Raw genomic sequence first — 24,494 nt, 5'->3', positions numbered from 1 at the left:
GGCCAGAAACTTTTACAATCTTCGTAATCCCTCTTTTTTCTTGAAGCACCCAACTCTTCATGCTGGTTAGCCTACTTCATAGAAACTGAGCCTTGTTTAGTTGCGTCATTGCTTCATGAATACTTGCCGAGTGACTCACACCAAAAACCCAAAGATGTCGAACACTTTCTGCATACTTTTCCTTCCGTCAATCTTCCACGCGACTTAATTGATCGCATAAGAGCTTACTCGATCGCAAGATCTTTCCAAATTCCGGTGAAGCTTTTTGCTGTCCTCTTTACTGTGTGCTGCTCGGTTAGAAGTTGATCGTAGGCTTACAACCATAGATGAAAAGAGAATTCTGCAAATATCAGCAATATCTGGAGTCATGGTGTCGAATGTAATAGTATAGTAGCCTAAGTATGCTTCAAATACAAAGATAGTTTCACATCTTTTTCGTATCTAAGTATAAGTATGAACGAGTGAACGACATACTCCAGAGACTAGACGAAAAACTTAAGAATGAAGTTTTTTTTTTCACTTTTGCATAACGTCGATGTTGGTACCGAAGAGGAGTGCTCTTACAATGAAGATGAAACGGGACAAGACGAGGAGGAAAGCAACATCTTTGACGTTTTTGATGATGATGATAGCTTCAATTTTTGTTTCGCTTACTTTGTTTAATTCTTGTTAACGAATGTAGAAGAATAAGTCCAACAGTGACGAATAATTTCAAATTTGCCTGGAATTCATAAATTTATCCTTTTGCTTAATCGGTAATAACTCTTTTTCTGTACATTTTCAGGGTTCTTGTTAATAGAAAAAGTTGTTCCCCTTGAAAAAACCTAAAAAATGATGTATAATATATCCTATTTTGAAAAACTTAAAATTTTCATAAAGGGATTGTGACGTCATTTGGAAAATGGGCCCAAAAGGGGGTTTCCCATCATCCGATTGATGGGGAATTTTTTCTGAGCCATTTGCATAGTATGGGGAAGGTGTGAGAAAAGTATCAGCTTGATAAAAAATTTTTCCCACAAAAAACCTTCCACGACTGCACTATTCCTGGAGGCCCAGGAACTTGAAGAAACTACGGCATATTCTTTAGATAATGTGCATTTTTCTTCGAAGTGTCTTTATTTGGGGTCCGAGAATCTAATTGGAACAGAGTCCAAATTATCCTCTTAACAGCCCTGCTTCAAGGCTTCTGATCATTGAGTTGGGTGAGAGCTCCATGCACCGTGATAAGGTTTTGAGTACTTTGCCTAATCAATCGGAAACGTACGTAGTCTTTTTCAAAAGGATAAATAATAAATATGATGCTGCCTACTCAGCCAGGAAATCAGTCCTTTTTAACACAATTCAACGTTTGCAGAATTTGAAGCGATGTAAAAATGGAATGATTTGCTGGGCGGGTATACAGTAGACTGCTTTGCGCAGTTAAGATAAGCTGAAGCAGATGAATTTACCAAGCAAAGTTTACATAAGCACAACTTCACCATCACCAAATCAAAGCATTTTGAATTTTTTTACACGTCAAATGAAAACTGCAAAATTAGGGTGGAAAGCAAACGAAAAAACACACGAACAATTAAGAGAAAACATTTCACCTTTTGTTGCAATACCACTGGAGCATCTGGAAAACCAGCACGCGCTCACAAGACATTCACTGGTTTTGTTTAAGTATGTATGACAAAAAATATCATATGCAAAGTTTTAGACTTCTTCACAAGTTTTATGTTCTTACGAAATCGATCTGGAAGAGCTACAATCAATCGTGTTTATTGTGAAGTTTTTATCTGTTTCAGTGTCAATAAATGAAAAATAATTTCAATTTTGCATATATTTTTTTGTATATAAACAATTTGGTCTGAAAGGAAACTACAGATGGTATTTTAAAAAAGTAGCACCGAGACCGGGTGGGCACTGAGCCAGGGACAATGGATTTCAGAACCTGAAATTTTGCATATGGCGTTTTTAGTTGAAACAAACAATAAGAAAAAGGGATACAGGTCTGAAAGGGAGTGTCAGAAAAAGGCTAAACCATGGGTGTCCGAACTCAGTCAGGAAGGCCAATGACGGCCCGCGATGCGTTTTTATATGACTCACGTTTGTTGTTGCACAATGTGTTAGTATTAACCCACAGACACACATAAATCTTACCAATTCAACTTTTATTTTAATTTATTTTAAAGTAATGATGATAGCACTCTTTCACAGACAAGGGAATCACCCAGAAAAAAAGTCAGAATCACTTTTGTATCACAGATATAACATCGCCCTGAAGAGCATAGTGATACAGTCAAACAGAAAAACGAACGATTGCAAAGAAATTTTTGAGCTTATTCGATTCAACGTGTTTGTGTGACCAGATGTATTCGGATATAAACTTAAAACAAGAAGTGCTTGAGATCAAAACTGGGTGACTCCCACCTACGTGATATCTTACGCTTGGCTTATTTACTTCAAAACAAAAGTTTTCTTTCGTATTGACATCAAAGCGCCAGTTTCATCTTTCATTTTAACACAGCTGTGTTCCTTCAGTCAATAAGAAATTGCATGAATTTGCATGTTGTTTTGTTGCTTGAAAATACAATAGTAAATAACCGAGTATCAACGCACATCTTTTATGTGGCAAAATAAAATCCTCAGAAATTGCTGGCCCTTCTCGGACACTTCCACATTAGAAATCTAGCTCTCATAGAAAAAAGTTTGAACACCCCTAAAGCATGATATAGTTTACAAGAAATCCCGAATCGAAATATTCTTTGACAAACGACAAAAAAACTTAATTTGTAATAGAGATGCGACCAGACTTGTAATCACAAAAACGGTTTTGTTTTTTGCGGTTAGCGGTGACAGTGGCGATAAAAAACAAAGAATCAACACTTGGACGGTCGTGCATAAAGGGGTGGCCAATTTCAAAACATGAAGGGCTCAAACTGTACATTACGAACTCACCACCAGAGAGAACGTAGAATTTTTTTTACGTTTTGAAGACATTGTATTTAGGTAGAGTGTTTTCCACCTAGAAATAAATCCAGTGAAGCTTGACCACCCCTGATGGAAAAGTAAAACTGGTGGGTACAATTAAAATTACAGTAAACTGCACAGTTTAGGCCGAATGTTCAATCAGTGGAAACAGAATACAGAATAGAAACAAAGCAGTGAAAGGCAGGAAAATACAAAAGGCGTAAACGAAACAGCTGCTTGTGAAATTGACGGAATGAGTTACGAAAATCTCCATTTTAATTTCTATGAAAAGTATATTCAGCAAAAAAAAAAGCAAAGTCAAAACGCCACAACAAAACAGGTGAACGAACGAAGAAATGTAAAAAGTGAATTCACACAGCTGTATGCAAGCAATTCCTGTTAACGGTTGAAGAATCTGAAAAAGGTTTGTAGCAAACCTGAGGGCATAATAGAATTGTCACCGCAAACTTTCAAATCAGGTCACTCTCAGTTTTTGAGGAAACTCAGTATTTTAAAGTTTAACATTACGTAACCAGTTTACAGTGCGACCTTCAACTTGCCATGAATGCAGCGCAGCATGTACTGCACAATTGTACATATGCGTATTAGTATTGGAAAATCGTTCAGTAAGGTTTATATTTTTTAACAGTTCTGTGAAAATAAGGTCTCTTCGTGACTTGGTGGGCCATGCGTTGTTGTGGATAGTAAGACCCATCGTCAGGGTGGTTCCCCCAACCTGCAAATATCAAAGCAAGTTACAGGAACAGAAATGATGGAAAAGGAATTTAGTAGGAGTTGATGTAACTAAAATATTTAGAAAGCGAGAAAGGCCTTTGTAAAGACTTTGACTGATCAAGATCAAACTGATATCCACTCAAGGTTGGACGCACCGACAGCGGGTCATTTGAGCAGTCAATGGTAACTATCTAATTAGTTAATTTAAGGATCAGTTTAGTAATGTTAATCAGTGAACCAGGAATCTACGATACGAGTCGACGGATTACAGTTGGTGTACAAGGTAACATTAGTCTACGAATTATCTACTGAATCCATGGACGCTTTGCAGTGAATCCAGTCTTTAGTCTGTAGTAAAAGCAGGAAAAGTTGAGTTGAAAGTCAAAATATTCTCTCGCTGCTGCGCCACAAAAAAAAGTAAGTTGTTTAAATGATGATGTGTTTTTATGTAGTGCTGTAACCATAGGCGCCGACTTTTATTTTTGCACGGGGTGGCGGATAGCACAATATGGCAACCTAAAAACTTTCAAACTGCATGTTTTTGTTTGATTTTTACTAAGCGTGTTTCGTAGATGCAATTGTTTTTTCACACCTGATTTGTAGCTCGATAATTTACAAAGCAACTTTAAAACAAAGCACAGGAGGTATATCGTGAATTTTATTGTTACGTTGCTGCTCTGACACTTAACATTTGGAAAAAGTATTTTTGCGAACAGCAGCTCTGTCAATCCAACTGTCAATCAACTGGTCAAGTTGTAACCGTGAAGCTTCAGCTTGATAAACATTTAAAATTAGGAAGTGGTTCAATCGCTGTTGCGTCATGGTAGATCGCAAGTAGGGTTTTATGCGCCTGAGTGCACTGAACGATCACTCCGCACAATGCAGACCACGTTTGGAAGCATTAATGAAATTGTTTCATTTCTTGCAAATAGATCAAGCAGTTGCGACATAGTTGCAAATCGGACAGAATGCTCTATCTTTGCATCTATCGTATTCTAGCCACGGGAATTCGCTCTCCCACGATTTTTGATAGCTTCTCCCTTCAACAGCGATTATCCTGCCCGTGCTCGGTTCTTCCACCTCCTTGATCGTGCTAACGCCTTTTGGCAGTGGCATAGTGTTGGGCGATATTGAAAAAAACAAAACGATACGATATTTGAAAAAATACTCGATATTTCGATACTTTTCGATATTTTTGTTCTAATTAAGAAAAGAGTTTCTCAGTCTTCGAAATTAGTGCCGGCGTTTGCCGACGCAGATGCATGAATGGCGCATTAAAAATGCCGAGGCCAAACGAGCGCTTGTAAAGGTTAGGATTAGTTAGACATTCCTCCCAGTCGTTATGGCACAGCCATAGATTTGCTCCTTGGTCAACACCGTGATGGAGCTCTGCGAAGGAGGCGTGTGGATGGGTATAAAAGCCCGAAAGCCGCAAAACGTGGATGCTTCATTGCGAACGGCGAAGACAGTGTAGATTTACAGCCAAGCGATGAGCCTCTTGTTGTTTCTGATTCCAGTGCTGACGTGACAACCTCATCTTCCGATGCCGCATCTGATGATTCCGATTCTGACAGCTAGTTCTTTATCAAACAAACTTTGTGTTGCTCGCAGTATCCCAATTGCGCCGGCCGAAATGATGTTAGTGCATACATAAATCGAGGCAATCATCTCGCAGGGAGCTATTAATTTGTTGCTGGTGCTTGGTTGAGCAATTAACGTTATTTTATGATAATTCAACGTCGCTAGATGTCGAATTAATGTAAAACAAACGTAAATTTCTTATTGGGTTTTGTTACGCAATATAACCCGCCGGGAAAATTAAACCGATTTGTGTTGACTCGAACGTTGAATCAACACAAAATTAACCTACTTTTCCTCCCCGTGAGTTATTCAACGTGAATTACCGCAACAGCGTGCGTATCGCGTTGTTCGCTTTATCGCTACTTTTGGTATTATTACATCACAACAAATCAAACAGTGCGGTCGTGATAGACTACTCAAGTATATTTTTCGCTTCTCGTTTTACATGTTTTGGTACAATTTTTTTCGTAATAAACGTTCACAGCAATTGCCGAGGCAATTTCAACTTTTGCCGTTTGGCCTGGCAACGTTTTTGTAGGGGTTTGCAGTTACGAGTTAGGGCTGTAATAGTTAAAATATCGAACGATATTGAAATAAATATCGATATTGAAAAGATATCGTATCGTATCGAAAATTCGATATATCGCCCAACACTACAGTGGCACACTTTCGTTTCGTTCAGGCATTGCCATTTGGTCACTTTCATGCTGGCTGAAATCCTGACTAGACGCAACAAAAAATGACTCAATGGAGAGCTGCAATTTCGAATGCTTTTTTGGTGGCATCTTTAAGCTGAATAAAGCTGGAATGTCGGCGAAAACTTTTACTGGACGACTTTTTGTAATTTTTTCTATGATGTAACCAGCAACTCCTATGTCAGACCAATAAATTCCCGCCTCACAGTTTGTCACGCATCGACACGCAATATTACTGCATGAAGTAGATAACAAAGTAGAAATTAAAGCATAAAGTAGATGACGGTACACTCCAATTGAAATCGGAAAATAATTCAAAATGCAAAATCTTGAGTAATTGAAAAAGGTTGCTTTTATTATTGGGAATTGGCAGGGGGTGTAGCTTTCCTCGAATAGAATCATGTAAACGTGTAAATTTGCAGAACGTTAAAACTGCTAGCTTACTCTACTAAGTGCACTTTTAAAATAATACTCAAGAAGTTTCGAAAATTGCATTTTTTTAATGAAATTTGAAAATGGATATTCATTTATTTAGGGGGTGGAGCTATCAATCATCGAGATAATTTTGTTTCCAAGTATTTTATAGCTGGCATAATTTATAGCGATATTATGAGCAGTTTAAAAGTTTTCAAAAAAGATTTTTGAGGGAGGCAATGGAAAGATCGTATTTTATTGATTAATAAATCCCATTGTAAACCTAATAAATGTAACAATGACTTATGACAAGTAACAAATAAAACGATCGCAACAACAAGGAAAAAGCTCGTAGCCACGTGTTGCGTAATCTTCACGTAGCTTGCTTGATGTTACGCGAGTATCATGCTTGTGACAAAAACAATCATTTTCTTTGCAATACTGTATTGGTTCACTTCTTGCTTTACGTTGACTTGAAGCGAAAATCAATGATCAAAAAAGATTAAAACGTCCGTTCAAATTACATTTATTTGCAGTAAGTAATGTAACCTAAACGGGGTGGCTGCCACCCCGCCACAGCGGTTACGGGGTGGCGTGGCCACCCCGTAACCCCGTAAGTCGGCGCCAGTGGCTGTAACCATCGCAGATATGAGTTGTTCTCAGTGCTTTACAAAGCAAACAGTGTCAATGCAGCCGTATAGATACGCAGTCAGGTACATTATTTCGTCCCATTTGCTAAAAAGATTGTAAAAAGTACAGCACAAGAAATACCTGCGGAGCTGGCACCGAAATTCTGATTGAGTAGCTGAAATATATAAAACATTATAAATAAACTTGCTGCTGATGTGTATTTCTTGTTGGTATGCAGTGCACTATTTGATTGCTGCGCTGGTATCGCAACATACGATCTACATTAGCATAGACAAACCAGGCCTATGGAGTCGGATGTCGGAGTCAGGGCTATGGAATTGGAGTCGTTAAAAAAAGTCCGACTCCAGCTTGATATCAAACTATAAACAATAAGATTTTTGTTTACAATCTTTTTCCAAAAAATTGTTTTATGTTTTTGTCAGATTTTGTTTCCGTTTCAATTTCCATCAATACTTAAAGTGAAATTAAATTTAAAATAAAAATGAAACAGGACAAAAATTTAAAAATCTGACAACCCTCCAAAATCTGGCAACACTGAAGCCGGAGCCGGCCAGTTATAAACCGAGGAGTCATACATTTTTGCCCGACTCCACAACCTTGGAAAAAACTTAATTAATGGAAATTTCAACGTATGTTCATCAAACCATTGCATATCATCCCAAGATTTAATCTCTCAGATAAAAAATCAGTCGTTTGTAGCATTCTGCAGATCTTAAATATATGTAAAAAGTGACAGATTTGCTGGCTAGATTATCTTGAATGGTGAGTTGGAAAGCGAATAATTGCAAAAAGCAATTTTCATAACGACTACGAGAAGGTTGAACTTAAGAACACCACCATAAGAATCTTGGATGGCAATCGGTTTGGGCACTGCAAGACGATTCAACAACATACCAGACAGCAAAGCAATTGTTTCATAGATTGATTCAACCTCTGAAGACATAGTGTAAAAAGCGATTGATGCACTGTCTGGGTTTGTTTGATTGATGAATTTTGACGAACACAGCAGACGTTAAATAAAACAAAGATATTTGATATTTCTATTTGCAATGCTAGCAAGCAGGTCAATGTGGGAAGCGAAGTTGAAGCTTTCAAGTCGAAAAGTCAACAAGTAAACAAAAAGTGAATTAAAGTGTAAACGACACACGGAGGTATGTGTTGGTATTGCACCACTCGGTCAACACGAATACAAAGCGTAAACTAGATCTTTCAACGATGGGTTTTGCTGGACCCTAACAAAAGTTGGGTTTCTATTATCCAGATGTTATGTTTGATATTCAGGGTAGTACTTTTTCAACTTAGTATCTAAAGATTTTTGTGACTTTCAACAAGACACCCGCGAAGTGTTGATATTATTTTGGACGACTACCACGATCTACTGTTCTGCTACCTCGGCATAAATCATAAACCTAAACGAGACAAAAGGAACGTAAAATACAAGATGCTTTATACAGCCTGACCAAAATCGGATCACGTAATTCACTAATCGATAAAAAAGACCTCTTAATAAACATGCAAAAAAACCTTGAGATAATTTCATAAACCAACAAATTATTTTAATCAATCACTCCAAACTATTGACAGAGCGAATCCTACGAGATAAAATAAGAGCGACTTGCCTGATACGAAGTGCTTGGTTGTCCCAGCGAAGGCAGACGATTGTAATCAGCAAACGGCTGACGAGAGGACCAGTAATCCTCTCCATACGTCACTTCCCGGGTCAGAGGCTGATGATTCATGTTCATCTCAAATTGCAACACATCCTTCAAAATAAAAGCGCTTGTATTTGTGTTTGGTTGTTATCTTAAAAATATCCTGAAAGCTCGGCCTATGTCAACACCTACTGTAGCATGCCCGGTCCAGGGTATTGCAGGCGTCCTCCAAAAAATTCAAACTTGATCCGATCACAAGTGGCCCTTTCCTATGGTGGATTTGTGGAATAACTACAGTTTATCAGTTGGTTTAAATTTAGCTGTACCAGGGCAATGCCACCATTTGCATTCCTGAAATGCCCCTGAGTTTACCGTCTAGCAATTTTAAAGAAAAGGTATGTAAACTATTTACATGCGTGTGTTGCCTTTTCATTATGAAACTAGTTTAGTGGAAACCTAAATTTATTTTAAACTGGACGTTTTATAAATCTTTTTTACAAAAATTATACACAACAGGAAATTTTTAGAATTGAATTGACCTTATAATCTACTAGAGATGAATCGTATTCGATTTCTCTATAACATTTCTGAGGTGCTTTTGCACAAAATCATCACAAGAAAAGATGAGCTGTTTTCGCACGCCTGCAACAGCCTAGTCCGGCCATTTTGGTTGATGGTACAAAGGTACGGTCACCACGATGAAGTTAGACTAGAGTTTAGCTTTCAGTGAAGTATTTCACAGGCTCATGATCTAATTTCATCAACCAAAAGTCAGCGGCTAGATATAGTTGTTTGTAAAGTGCGCGATTCCACTGCACCAACCGCGCCTCGAACAATTTCGCTTGACCTTATCATTTCCATGTTCACAAAGCAAATATATACCCATTGTACCGCCGCCAGAACGAACACATTTTCATATACATTTCACAAGAATTCGTCTATTTTGTGGCTAAACATTCCACTTTTGTGCGTTCGCAGACATGTGCTGAAAAATTGAAGATGCTAACGATACAGAGAAATAAGAGTTACTGCAGACAACCGGTCGACGCTGATGCTTCGGGTGAAGATTCTTTAAAACAGTTTTTTTAAAAGCCGAATGGAGAAACAGACATGTGCAGTTGCACACTATACGCCTACTGCAGAATGTGTAGCAAAAAGATGAACTCCATTTTCGTTGAAATGCATGAAATCTGAATCCGTTAAATATTAAAATTAAAAGTGAACTTGCACCTGTCTTGGTTGGTTGCAGATCTTTTCCATTATCGGGACAGCATAATAGTTGTTGTACATTTGATACATTTCATTGCTCGATCTGATAGGACCACCATACCGTTCTTCGGTGGCAGTCAGTTTCCTAGGTGCTGCAGGGGTGTAAGCATGCTTCAATACTTCAGTTGTATTCATGCTAACGTCTGCAGAAAAAAAGGAATAGTTTCAGATATTCTTACCTGTAGCGTTTATTTGAAGTGGATATGTGACAACAATTACAAATAGTACATGATTTTAAAACGACTTCTTTATAATGTTGTTTTTGCATCCTGGTGAATTTCAACAGATGATTTTATACACAAGCAAGCAATTCCTGAAAGTTACCTTTAATTGGCGGCAAGGAGATTGGCAGATAAATCTCATTTGTGAACGAATGGCATGAAAAGTTGTTCTAATTTAACGAACTGAATCGAAGCTCTGTGCTACACCAGATAACAAAATTTGCCATTTGCTTTCGTTGATGAAAGGGATTGAGAAGCCAGGTAAACATCAGCCCAAATACTGTGTTTGAACAGGCAAGAATACAGTACAAATGATTAAATTATAGTCACACCACATGCACACATTGCACAGCTACAGATTATTTGAGTTTGTTTTTTCTATCCCACAACGACTGTGCATGCATATCCATACTAACGTTGCATCTACAAAATGATGCAAAATGGGGAAAAAACTGAACTGGCATAACATTTTAACTGTAATATTTTGTATATAATGCATTTTTTATCGTTTTTTGTACTAGTTTTGCCGTTCATCTGTAATGTATCTTGAGCGGGTTTTGCATCTTTACTGTCTCAGCTACATACCATAATACTAATTTTAAAGCAGTAGGCAACTGCCTTTATTGAACCCTACGATGATTGGCCACCTTTCGAAGTTGATCAGGTGCTGTTTTCGTTTTATTCCACTCTGGCACTTCATTTTTCGTAGTGTAAAAAATTCTATCAACATGGTTCAGACGATATTTTTCCTACAAAATTAACTTTCTTCACAGAAAGCGGACATTAATCATAGCCATTGAGAAATAACATGAAATAACCACAAAACAAAGCTTTCTGGAACCAAAAACAGAAAGGAAACCAATTAAGCTATAGACAAGGATGATAAAATACCCCAACACAAAACCAGACTTTCGGAATTATGTTAATTAAATGGTGTATGAAGGAAGTTGTAAAGCAAAATGTAAAACCATGATGCAATCGCCTGAAACCAGTTACGAGGAAGTTTACAAGCCGATTATTTTCATAACGAAACAAAGCAAAAACAGAAACAAAGCAAAAGTTTTTGTTCAGTCAAGCGTATCATTAAGTCAGCATTTCTCAACAAAAAACATGCACAAATCTCTAAATTTTTTATAAAAATAAATATTATATTGAGGCCGATATGTGGACAGGACTAGCTTTCTCGTCTTCCTGTACTCTTATTATATTAAATTCTATACCACCGAGCGTAACCCCGGATAAGATAAAAACATGTGCTCGACTCAAATCAACATAATGTAGCAAGTCGTGAAGATACCTGTTTTGTCAAATTCTGTTGTGGTCTCTTCAAGCTGAAGATTAGGAGGTACACCAAGTCCCCAGGCCTTTGAAATGTGAGTGAGAACGATGTTGGTCATCCGACGGTGGGCGTACATGTTCCAATGTATACCGTCTTTCGCACGTCTGTAGCAAAAATGACACAATTAGACAAACTTGCACAGGGATTCGTACATTTGTATAGCGTCGTAAAACGACTTGTGCAAGCAAAGTTGGTAAAGTTTGTACAAAGAAAAACACGATATTTTGAAGTAATCAGTTGCCTGCATTACCGACGTCGGTTACAGCTAAAGTATTATTACAAAACACAACATGAATCACGGCAAACTAACAACGTGTTTAAAATTTTTACTTCGGGAAGTGCCGACGCAATTTAACAGTTCGTCATTTTACGTCGGCAATAATATCAAGGTAAATGGAGTCCCATACTTGCTTCCAAGTGTCGGCCCGGGATGAGAAGATAAGCTTCTCTTGTGCATAAGATAAGCCTTCGGCACTAACGAGAGTAGGATGGCCAGTTTCTTTCTCTAGGCCTTTTCTTCAGCACCTACGAACGCCCACCTAGTTTTTATACTCTGGGTAGAGGTAAGCGGAGTTTATCATCAACCTGTTTAAGCCGAGTGTCGAACCAGGTTTGTATTATTGCAAAGTCAACGCCTTATTCGCTGCGCCATCTCACCACCAATAATATTGGGAAGATAAAAATATTTTAGTTTTGAAGCCGTTGAGTTAAGCCAGTAGTTCTCAAACTGTGCGTCGCGACGCCCTGGTGCGTCGTTTCACTTTTCCAAGGGCGTCGCAGAATAATTCCGTTTCTTGGCTAAACTCAGTTTAAGATTATAAAAATTAGGTTAACCCTTTGAGGACCGCTAGGACAGATGTGTCCCATGCATTTAGCTGATTACACCGCAATTAACTAAATATTTGCCACTGCTGATACCCTAACGTAGTATTGGATGTCTATCCTTCAAAAAAAAATTAAAAGCTCTGAATCATTTTTCTTGGTGTAATTTCATTTTGAAAACAGTGAAGAGTTGAGGTTGCAAGTGCATTTTTTTCCCTTCAAATTTGCGAAGCAGAGGCTTATTTATTTACATTTGTCCAAGCTCGAGTCGAAATTTGCAAAATACTTCCAGGAAAATTTTTCAAACTACGAATGGATTCGCAATCCTTTCGTAGTAGGAAATCCGGCAAATTTTTGGATTCAATGAATGACGATTATCCAGGTTTGGTGAAACAAAGCACTACGAATTATTATCCCATTCGCTACGTTGTATTTATGTGAAGCAAAATTTTCTGCCTTGGTGGTGATAAAAACCAAATATCGATCACGAATAAACACTGAAAGAGAAATGCGAATGGCAATTTCAAAAATTCTCCCAAGATTCAATGAACTTTGTGAAAACAAACAAGCCCACACGTCACATTAAATAACATGCATTGCTTTTTGTTGTCGTATCAATAAACAAAACTTTAATCATTAGTTTATTCATTTACTTTTATTTGCTGGTGCGTCGCAAGTCCAGAAAACTTTTCCAGAGGCGTCGCAACAAAAAAAAGTTTGAGAACCACTGAGTTAAGCGATTCGTAAGCTGCACACCAATGATATAACTTTACACTACCTTTGCTGCTGTTCCGTGAACAAGTAATGCATATCGATGACGTCATACTTATGTCTCGTCACAACTGCATGGGCGAGATGATTGGCCAGGAAAACGTCGACCAACAGTGTGCTACTGGCATGAGCAATGTCATCGGTTATAAAGCCACCACGAGCGCCTTGACTGACCTGGTTGAAAATGTCGACTCTATTTCAACATGGTGGTTCAATAGTCAATTTACTCAATACGTTAATAAAACGTTCAAAAACGTAAAGTTAGTTTGATAGCACACATTATTCGTATTGCAGCAGTAATGTACAGTAAGGAGGAAGTCATCAAAGTGATTCAAATAATGGAAAATGCACGAGCATGTTGTGATCACACTGCCATTACACAATTAAAGGTAGGATTTCTAATGCATCAAATGTAATGTAACATTTCAAATTTTAAAATATATTGGCTTTGATGCGCCCAACCTTCCACAGAAACAGCGTTAACACGGAATTATAAACACAACATGCACGCTATGCTTTTTGCTATTAATATATCTCAGCGTACTGGCAGTGTAGTTCTCCATATAATGCAGGTTTCTACTGGAACAATGTCGTCCAATCTACTACAAAATTTTTCGATGTTTTTTTGATATTCTCCCCACCCCCTCTTGCCGTACCTGTAAAAACAAGGTTAAGCGCTAGCTTTGGACATGAATTTTTAAATGGTCGAAGCAACATTGAAATGTAGGTCATCATTTTTAGTTAAATAATTCTGACAGAGCACATGCCCTGCCAGTTATTCATCCATTAGACATTTTTGACAGGTTTTTTTTCGGCTAGCAAAGATCCGCCGGTTTAAACCGTCCCTCTGCTATGATTTCCGGTCATTGAAATTAATTCTATCCGGTTTCTCTTCTTATTAACTCAGTCATCTCTACTTTGGTCTCACAATTTTCTTCCCCTGAGCTGAAGTCTATTTTGTCATTATTGGAGCTTTGTCATCAGCACTGCAATGTCGGAATAAACTTTATACAGTACCAGCTATACTGTGATGATGATCAATAGTTATACGACTTATGTCTTTTCATTGCGTCCAGCTGTCTGCTGAGTTGAACAAGTAACACTGATCACACATAACATTGTAGATCTAGTAATATGATGCAAATATACAAAGCTTTCTCGCAAAAAATACCGAAGAAAATTAATTTGGTTTGGCTGCAGAAACTAACTAACTAAAATATTTCTTCAAATTGGAAAACTTTTAATAATTAATGACAAGCAATTTATTTTCACACGTACAATGCAAGTAATCCTTTTTAAAAAAGAAAATAAATAACCCTAGAATAACGCAGATGCAAAACTCTGTTGCACTGCGTCTGTAATTGCGAAGCAGAGTGTATCATGACCACAAACCTGACAACTGCGTATTACGTCACCCAGTTTTCAAACAACTGTTTCACAATGTACCTTGCATCAGCAGAGCCATGCGACAGCTACAGGTATGCCAAAATCAAATTTCATTTCACTACCAACTCAATGTTAAAAATATGGTTACAGGTTGTTACTGGCAATGTTAAAATTGAAGATATTGCAGATTTTCATATTTAAGAGTAAAAAATTTAGGAAAAATGCAATGAAATTAGGGGTGTTCAATTTCGATTTTCGATTCGATTAAGGTGATATTTGAAATTCGTTTTTCGTATCGGACATATTCGAAATTATAGCAGCCCTTTCGGCTGAACGCGGTTGAAAGCAACGCGAGTGGCGCGAAATCTGTCTTGTCTCATTTTGCAAGCGAAAAAAGACTTCGACGCATGCGCATCGTCGATCACGTGACTATCACACGTTCTCGCGGGTCCAACGGCCAGTCCTGCACCAGGGATGCCAGGTTGGCATTTTTAATGCCAAATTTCACAAATTTCTCTCCAGAATGAAGATAGCTAGGTTGTGCAATAGCAGAAAGTGTAGGCTGAGCTTTGTCGCAGTTTTATCCATTTTTTACCGAGTCCATAGGCGCCTAAGCCGTGGGAGCAGGGCCGTAGCCAAACCGCAGAGCAGTGAGGGGCAACTTTTTTTTAGGGGGGGACCGAAAAAATTTAAATTGGCAAAATCATTATAATTGTAGCTGTTGCTTGAGAATGTTGAGATATTGCCAAGGGGGGCGAAATTTTTTTAGGGGGGGCGAGGCCCCCCTGGCTACGGGCCTGCGTGGGTGCCAGGCCCCCACGCATATTTCTGTGTGGGGGAACTTTTTATGCTGTATTGAATATTGATACATAAAACAATAGATGAACTAGCAAACGGCAGCAGAAAAACACTTTTTGAATGCAAACCGCAACAGCTTCGCGAATCACTATGAACGAGTTGCGATGCTACAATCCAACACCAGACAACAAAATATGTCAATTTTTAAATTGATTTAATGTCTGCAGTCGTTGAATCAATGTAAAAATGACTGATTTTGTTGCCTGGAACATAGCAAAAATTTACCATTTTGTGTCGATTCAATGTCATCAGATGTTAAATGCAACCAAAAACAACATAATTTGCTACGTAGACGGAGCGTGCGTTTAGCTTTATGCGCTTGCAAACATACTCGATGTCGCTTTCGAGTCGAAACTTCTGCACTCTGCAGTGAACTGTCGCGGCAGTGAATCGCTCGCTGTAAAAATGAACTTGAAGTGTTTGGGATCCCAGCGACCTCGGCTCCAGCGGAGCGATCGTTTTCAAAAACTGGCCTGACCTTCACGAAGCTGAGATCCCGACTGACGGGTGACCATGTCGATCAGCTTGTGTTCATAAACACCAACATGGGCCTGGAGTTGTAGACGTTATTTTGTGTTCTTTTTTCGCAAATTTTCATGGCTTTTTTTGGCGTTTTCTAGCGAATTTTCATGTCGTTTCTTTCAATAAAATCTCATTTTGCAGTTTAGTGAATAGTTGTGATATTCGAAATCGAAATTCGGAAATCGAAAACAAATTGAATTTCGAATATTCAAATAATCGAAATTGAACACCCCTAAATGAAATCCTCAAATTACGATACGGTAGTCATAAAAATATTCAAATTGAAATGCATGATTTTATAACAAAAGCAGATTTGTGACACTTGATCAATATCAAAACTCGTAAAATATATCTACGTATTTTTTATTTATTTTTTTGGGATATGTCTGATTGTCTGTGAATAATATGCATAAGACACAAATAACAATTTTCACAATGAAACCTGCTAATATCCCACAAACAGGAATTCAGTAAGACAACATCAGGGGTGTGTTGGTTATCATCTTCATATGGTTTTAGAATGCTTTCTATGTATTCGTTATAGATTCTTGTGGCAAAATAGAACCTGTAAAAATGGAGTTTTGTTAATGCGAACAATTGTTGAAGTTAAATGCCGACACAATAAAATTACACAGAAAATATATTTAAAGAGCTTTCATTCTGATAGTTTGACATGTAAACCTTTTCTTCAAAACTGATATTTAAGCTTAACACTTTTGATTATGTGCATTGTAGTCCTCTGCAACACTTTACCAAAGAGTTTCACTTCTCACAGTAATTTGCTTTAAGACCACCTGTGTTATTGATACAGATGTCGACATTTATTAGGTACAATTTGACATGCATATTGCATGTTTGATCAATCAACGTTTTGTATGACATTTTTCCTTTACCTACGCTTCTGTATGATAATTAAAATTGATATCCCAGGACAGTCTTCGAAATTAGCCTCGGCAATTGCCGACGCAGATGCATGAATGGCGCATTAGCGTCGGCAATAAAAATGCCGAGGCCACACCAGCGCTTGTAAGGTTAGGGTTAGACATTCCTCCCAGTCGTTATGCCACAGCCATAGATTTGTTCCTTAGTGAACACCCTGATGGAGCTCTGCGAAAGAGGTGTGTGGATTGATAGGCTATCAAAGCACAAAAGCCCCAAAACGTGGACGCTTCATTGCGAACGGCGAAGACAGTGTAGATTTACAGCCAAACGACGAACCTCTTGATGTGTCTGATTCCAGTGATGACGCGACAATCTCATCCTCCGATACAGCATCTGATGATTCTGACAACTAGTTCTTTATCAAACAGACTTTGTGTTGCTCGCAGTATCCCAATTGTGCCGAAACTATGTTAGTGTATACGTAAATCGAGGCAATCTTCCAGCAGGGAGCTATTAATTTGTTACTGGTACCTGGTTGAGCAATCAACGTTATTTTATGATAATTCAACGCCGCTAGCTGTCGAATTAATGTAAAACAAACGTAAATTTATTATTGGGCATTGTTGTTACGTAATATAAACCGACGGCAAAATGAAATCGTTTTGTGCTGACTCGAACGTTGAATCAACCCAAAATTAACTTTTTTCAATGTGAGTTATTTAAAGCAAATTACCGTATCAGCGTACGTATCGCGTTGCTCGCTTTATCGCTACTTTTTGTATTATTACATCAAAACAAACCAAACAGTGCGGCCGTGATAAACTACTCTAGCATATTTTTCGCTTATCGTTTTGGTACAGATTTTTCGTATTAAACGTTTACAGCAATTGCCGAGGCAATTTCACCTTTTGGCCTCGGCAACGTTTTTGCCGAAGTAAAAATATGCTAATTTCGAAGACTGTAGGATTGCTAATATTTCACCTTGGTCCTTGGTCTGTTCAAGTCATACAGTAGTCCACTTTTAGTTTACTGAATAAGTTGCAAGTTTACTGTTTTCCACGGTTATGTAGATATATTGCCGATTGACAATCCGGTGGTCAATACTAGTCCACTGTAGCTATTCTTTATTATATATGTCTGTCAAAATACAGTAGAACAATGAGGAAGAAACTAAATATAACACCTGATCAAAATGTGATCATTTTGAAATTCCCTCTCTTCCCTGTACCCAACACCATTGGTAAGTTCACTTCGATTAACAAGTCTGTCACCAAGAAATGATGGTTCACCCTGAAATGGAAAGCAAATTCTTGCAAAACTGCAAATGGAAAATATGATGAAATTGCATGCTTTTTTCTGTTGGGTTATATACAATTTTACATAAATGTGTGTATTCTACAAAAATTTTCACAGCTTCATTGTGTAGTGTTCTCTTACTTTACACGTAACATAATATTGTCTACCTTTAATTTATCAAATATAAAAGAAAAATATTTATGAAATTGAAAGTGATGTTAATTTTATATACAAATAGATATTCTAATAAAGTATAACGATATGTACAATACATTGAAGCTAAACACTTCTCTTTTGACGCAAAATTTGATAGTAATGGTTTCATTTCAAATATCTTTCTTAGTGTAGAATTACATTTGCATATACCAATAAATTTGTTTCCAATACCCATATGAACAATTTTTGGAAGAAAATGACTAGCATTGAAATAAGCAATAGTATGTTGAAAGAAGCAGTGGATGGATAAACCATTGCCAAGATGTGCCAGTTGCCAGATCGTGATGAGTGGAGACTAAGGATGTGCCTTGCCAGACCCTGTCCTACCCTGACATCCAAGAAATGAGACATAAAACAGGAAGAATATAAACAATTTATCATAATTTATATCGTCCGTACCTTTTTGCGAAGTTCTGCATTGGTTATCAAACGGTTTTCATGCCACAAAACAATCAAATCTTTGTATATGCTTCGTTGAACTGCAACAAAATCAAGTGTTATAAAAACTTAATGATTCTTGTGACAAAATTGAAAAATTTTAATAACATATTTATAATTTAGTATAAAAGCGCATGAGCATCAAAGCAAAAACCTATGCATGAGTATCATGAACACAGAGCAAGTCTTTGCAGTACAAATTAGTCCAACCTGGACTGCAGATGAATTCATCCAAATGCAAAGGGTTACCTTAACAAATCGATGCTACACAGAACAATGATTAAGAATTCTAGCAGTGCTTTTCAGACAAAACATGCACATTTACACCAACAGAAAAATTCTAAAATGTCCTACCTGAATCTCCAATTAAGATGATAAATTTATTATGCAGTAGCTTTTGCATATGCTCCTTAGAAAATATTCCCATCTTCGTAAAAGATTAAAACTATTAATGAAATTGAAAAATCTCATTGATGACAATAGAACATGGTAACACTTTTTGATGAAATGTTTTTTTCTTACAAATTTTTTTACAAATATCTACTCCATAAAGTCTATATCTCTTGTATGTTTGCACACAAAATGTTTCAATTATTTCGAATTGCTAACTAATAGGCTACAAAAAGCAAAATATTAAAAATAATTTCAAAGTTATTTAGATGTATATCATATTATGTTTCCTAAATTTTGTAAGTAAAAAACGTCGTTTTACTTTTTCATCCAATATCATAGAATTTCAGCACTTTTTGTCATCATTCTGTTTTTACAAACATAAACTATATGATACGGTATATACAAAATATATATATAACCTTTTCTGCTTTTTTAAATATTGGATAATGCAAAGCAGAAGTATGGCAATCTAATAATAATAATCATGTTTTATTGTTTCCTCCATTGCCACAGCATACAGAACACTGCAAACACAGATGCGATGCAACAGACAACAGGATGCAGCAAAGGAACATATTAATCTTTAAGTCAGGTGCTCTCCTTATTTTGGTAAGCCATCAACACTTAACAGACGGCTAAACTCTGGCAGCCATGGCCAGAAAAAGTCAAATGGCCTCCGAAACTACCGTACCAACAGGCCTGGGTATTTGAAACTTACCATTTGCATTCATATTTTCTCCACCCCCAAACAAAAATATACTTTCAAGCATAGGCGCCGGGTTTTGAAAATTGCCGGGGGGGCAAACTTTCTAGCCGACCGATTGCTTACATTCAAAATGCTGATGTTTGTTTGTCAGCATTGATGTTTGTTTGCGTCTATCTGCCATTGTATATCGCCAAGCTTTATAATGTAGGCTCATGCCTCGAAATTCACGGCGGACATTTCCGCCATCACAGCATGTGATGTCCGCGGAAAGTACCATCTAGATCGGTCATATTTGTCCGCCGAGAAATAACACAGGAACTAGCGATACAAATCGTCATTGCATAGCACGAACAATTGTTGCAATAATATATTTTCCAGCGCATCTAGAAAATGTGAATACTGTATCCCTTAGCTTCCATTCAAGGAGGAAAACTTTCGATTTTTTTGTTGCTTCAACAATTGATGACATTGAATCAGCGTAACAAAGGTGAATTCTTCGCTAAGAATCGATGGGAGTACAGGTACTTCTACACTAATCACGCGCAATTTAGTTCAAGTTTTACGTCACAATGTCTGGCTTTGATCTCCGAGTAATAATGATACAGCAAGGTTGGTTACAAAATTAGATTATACGAGTAGGCTATTACAGCAAGATGCAACAAAATTTGTTAAGTTTTGGTATTACAGTAAGAAAGAGAAGACCCAAGGAAAATTCACTTTCGCTCACATGACACGCAAAAATAAACTTAAAAAAAAAAGCCTGTGAAACTTTGCACAGCAGAAAATAGTAGCGTTGGTGCAGAAATTTTCCGACTCCTGCCCAGAGCATTGTGACGTAATAAGCCACACGACCTCGTTCGGTGGAAGTTAATCAGTTATGTGACGTATTGACCAGCTGCACGGCGCTTTGACTCTTCAAGCGCAAGTCGTTGGTCTGATGAAAGCCTTTCAGAGTGACTTTACTGATTTTTTAAAAAGCCTTCTAAAATGGTGCGAAGAATTATTATCAAGATAAAGTGATTAAGCATGACGATCGACGGCTAAAACTGGTGTGTCCGCCGTGAGACTTGATTTGTCCGCCGAGATAGCTGCTTAGACCGAACATGTTTATCCGCCGTCAACAAAAACGAATTTCGAGGCCTGTAGGCTAATTCGAATTATATGCTAGTCACTTTAAACTTAAGCTCTTAATACGAGTAGATACTAAACTGAGTAAACAGCAAACCGCACCTCGTTATTGACACTCCCAAGAATAAACAAAGCGGAAGAAATCAAGAAAAACGTTTTTCAATCATGGTTTGTTACTATGCTTCAACGGCACCATGCTGGCGTTTATCAGCTACCGTAGCCTACTTCTGTTTCTTTTGTTGTTGCAACAAGAGCGCTGCTCCTAAGACAAGTAGATTTTTTAATTGAGATCGATCCGCAATGTAGGTCAAACTAACACAAATCTGAACTTGGAAACATTTGATTTAGGATTTTTTTTAAATAATTTGCGGGGGACAGTCACTCCTAGCTACATTCACGGGGGGCACCGCCCCTCCACCCCCCCGGAGTCGGCGCCTATGCTTTCAAGTGACCCTTTATAGCTCAATGTGCAAATTTACAACATGTTGTACTTCTAAGTATGTAGTGTTGGTTGAACTACTGTATAGTGAAGGGATGTCCAACCTTTTATTATACTGGGCCGCATTGTCACTTGAATAATTCAATGGGCTGCAGAACCTATTAAATTTCAAGAAAAATAGGTATATAGTCAAGTGGGGTAAAAAAAATAGTGGGGTTATTGGGGAAAAAAAAAAACTTACCATCTCACATCTAAAATGAGTATTCACTCAACTTTTTTAGTGTCTGTTTAAGTGGTCTCTGGTGATTACTTTGAGAGGTAGAGGAAAAAGGTTGGATTTGACAAAGAAGAGATATGTTAAATAGAGTAAATATGGCCAGCAAAGGGTGCAAAAAAAGGTTTGGAGGAGTTTATTAAAGGTTTTTGCTAAATTTTAGTGATAGGTAGTATGAATGTTTTAATGTTATATTGTGAGTACTATGTTGTGAGGCTACTAGATGCAACAAAGACTGGGGCCTCCAAATGTTTGTGTAAATTATTATTGAGGTGTTTTTTTTACCCCAATAAAATTCGTTGATTTGAGGTTAAAAAACAGTGCATTTTATGGAATGTTTTGGCCTTGTATTGGTCTTATGTCAACTGCCAAGCAGTATATCACCAAAAAATACAAAAACAAACTTCTGGATGTATCAGTGCCAATGTATGCATGTGTTATGCACAATCAATTGATGTTTGTTGGAATTGGGGGTCCGAGGTTAAGGTTAGTGTTGCGGGTTAGTCGATCAATAGCGCAGATTGAGAGTACAGAGTGATCCATCAATCAATAGTGCACAACACATACAATCATACATACACAAACTGTTGTTTTATTTTCTGTCTGTTGTTTCTTAGTTGTATGTTTATTCACAAGCTGCTGGTTGATTTTTTAGGATTCACAATCCGCAAAATTCAATCGCCCACTTGTATGTTCAAACTAGAGCTGCAGATAAAACTCAGGATGGCGTGCATAAGTATACTAGACACAATTTTTTGTCTTGCCGCTGTTTTTATTACAGAAATGAAACTTTGCGATTTCACAATGTGTATTTTAATAAAAAGTGCATACAAAAATTGTGGGAAAAATCGTTTACATCATCATCATGACCCATCTGGTTGGTTTCGACTATGGGTTCAGCATCTCTCACAGTCCTTGATATATGACTTACACAAAGCTTCTTTCCTCTGGTGGAGAATCATTTACACTACATATGAAATCAATACAGGCCTCGAAATTCGTTTTTGTTGACGGCGGACAAACGTGTCCGGTCTGAGCAGCTATCTCGGTGGACAAATTAAGTCTCACGGCGGACACAGCAGCTTTAGCGTCGATCGTCAAGCTTAATCACTTTATCTTGATAATTCTTTACCATTTGAGAACTATAGCTAATTAGCTAAGGTTTAGAAGGCTTTTTAAAATTTCAGTGAAGTCACTCTGAAAGGCTTTCATCAGATCAACGACGTGCGCTTGAAGAGTCAAAGCGCCGTGTAGCTGCTTAATACGCCGCATAACTGAACTTGCATCGAACGAGGTCGTGTGGCTTCTTACGTCACAATGCTCTGGGAGTCTGGGCACGAGTCGGAAAACTTCTACACTAACGCTACTATTTTTTGCTGTGCAAAGTTTCTCTGGGCTTTTTTCTTTAGGTTCATTTTTGCGTGTCATGTGAGCGAAAGTGAATTTTTCCTGGGCGTTTTCTTTTTTACTGTAATACCAAAGCTTAACAAATTTTGTAACTAACCTTGCCTTATCAATATTACTCGGAGATCAAAGCTAGACGTTGTGACGTAAGACTTGAAATAAGTTACGCGTGATCAGTGTAGAGTAGAAGTAGGCTACTGGACTGGTACTCCCATCGATTCTTGGCGAAGAATTCACCTTTGTTACGCTGATTCAATGTCATCAATTGTTGAAGCAACGTAAAAATTGGAACTTTTCCTGCTTGAATGGAAACTAAGGGATACGATACAGTATTCACATTTTCTAGATGCGCGCTAGAATGCGCGGGAAATAATATTCTCGCAACAGTTGTTCGTGCTATGCAATGACGATTTGTATCGCTAGTTCCTGTGTTATTTCTCGGCGGACAAATATGACCGATCTAAATGGTACTTCCCGCGGACATCACATGCTGTGACGGCGGACATGACCGCCGTGAATTTCGAGGCCTGCAATAGCAAAACATATGAAATCAATATTATAATAATAAAGAAGAAAAAGCTGCGATACTAACAGGTGTTTTTTTTTACCCCATGAAAATTTTTTTACCCCAAAGCTAAAAAAAAATTCAGGTATTTTGTGCATAATTTTCAAACCAGTTAATGGATTTAAAAAATTTCATTAGGGGATGATAGACATACACGGTCTGTATATTGTGACCAACTTTAGTGGTCATACTTGATAAGCTGAAAAATCTAGGACAACCTTTCTGAAAAATTTTTTTTTATCCCACTTGACTATACATAAAGTAACAATTAAAAACCATTAATTCCATCTTTTAAAATAGGAACAAATAACACACACATAGAAACAAAAATTTATTTCTACAATATTTTTGACATTGTTTTCCAGCTAAGATGTTATCAACATTTGCATTAAAGGACGTTGTCCTGATTCTTAGGATGTTCGCTAAGTGTTTGTCGATCAGTCTGTTTCTTTCTGCAGTTTGATGTTTTTCATGGATGAAAATAACTGCTCGCAACAATATGTGTTGCCCGACATGCATACTAAGTTTCTGAACAAACTAACTAATTTATTAAATTCATTACATGAATGCAATTCTTTATAAAATAAAGGAAGAGTGTGTTCTCTGTGGACAGTTTTCAAACTTTCTCGACTTTGCAGTTCAATCAGTTCAAGTTGGAATACGAGTGGCGCTTTAACACACTGAAATGAAACTGGGTCATTGAAATGAAACTGGGTCACTGAATAATTTTAATTCAATTTCAATCTTTTTGAAGTCAGAAAATCTGACTGTAACTTCTTCAAGCAAATCTTCAATTTTACAAGCAAACCAGTAATTCACATAACTTAGCATACTTTTCATAGTTTACAGAACAGTCTTGAGCTCTTTCAGATAGACTACGAAAAT

The 24,494-nt window shown here is 37.5% G+C and overlaps 1 protein-coding gene across 1 annotated transcript; it reads right to left on the bottom strand.

Moving 5' to 3' along the window:
* Positions 1-1,488: 1,488 nt before the first annotated feature.
* Positions 1,489-19,309, bottom strand: LOC145783136 (PC-esterase domain-containing protein 1B-like). The gene is made up of 11 exons (XM_082594920.1): positions 19,055-19,309; positions 18,662-18,741; positions 17,934-18,040; positions 16,311-16,433; positions 13,647-13,758; positions 13,110-13,276; positions 11,468-11,613; positions 9,911-10,092; positions 8,648-8,791; positions 7,149-7,182; positions 1,489-3,688 (listed from the first exon to the last, which is right to left on the bottom strand). The coding sequence occupies exons 1-11, from the start codon at positions 19,125-19,127 to the stop codon at positions 3,576-3,578; spliced, it is 1,281 nt and encodes a 426-aa protein (XP_082451046.1). The 5' UTR covers positions 19,128-19,309; the 3' UTR covers positions 1,489-3,575.
* Between the last annotated feature and the right edge of the window lie 5,185 nt (positions 19,310-24,494).

The sequence above is a fragment of the Aplidium turbinatum genome, chromosome 14 (genome assembly GCF_918807975.1).
Source record: "Aplidium turbinatum chromosome 14, kaAplTurb1.1, whole genome shotgun sequence".
In the NCBI taxonomy this organism is placed as follows: Eukaryota; Metazoa; Chordata; class Ascidiacea; order Aplousobranchia; family Polyclinidae; genus Aplidium; species Aplidium turbinatum.
The sequence above is the reverse complement of the archived record's forward strand: the minus strand, read 5'-3'. Positions and strand labels throughout refer to the sequence as shown.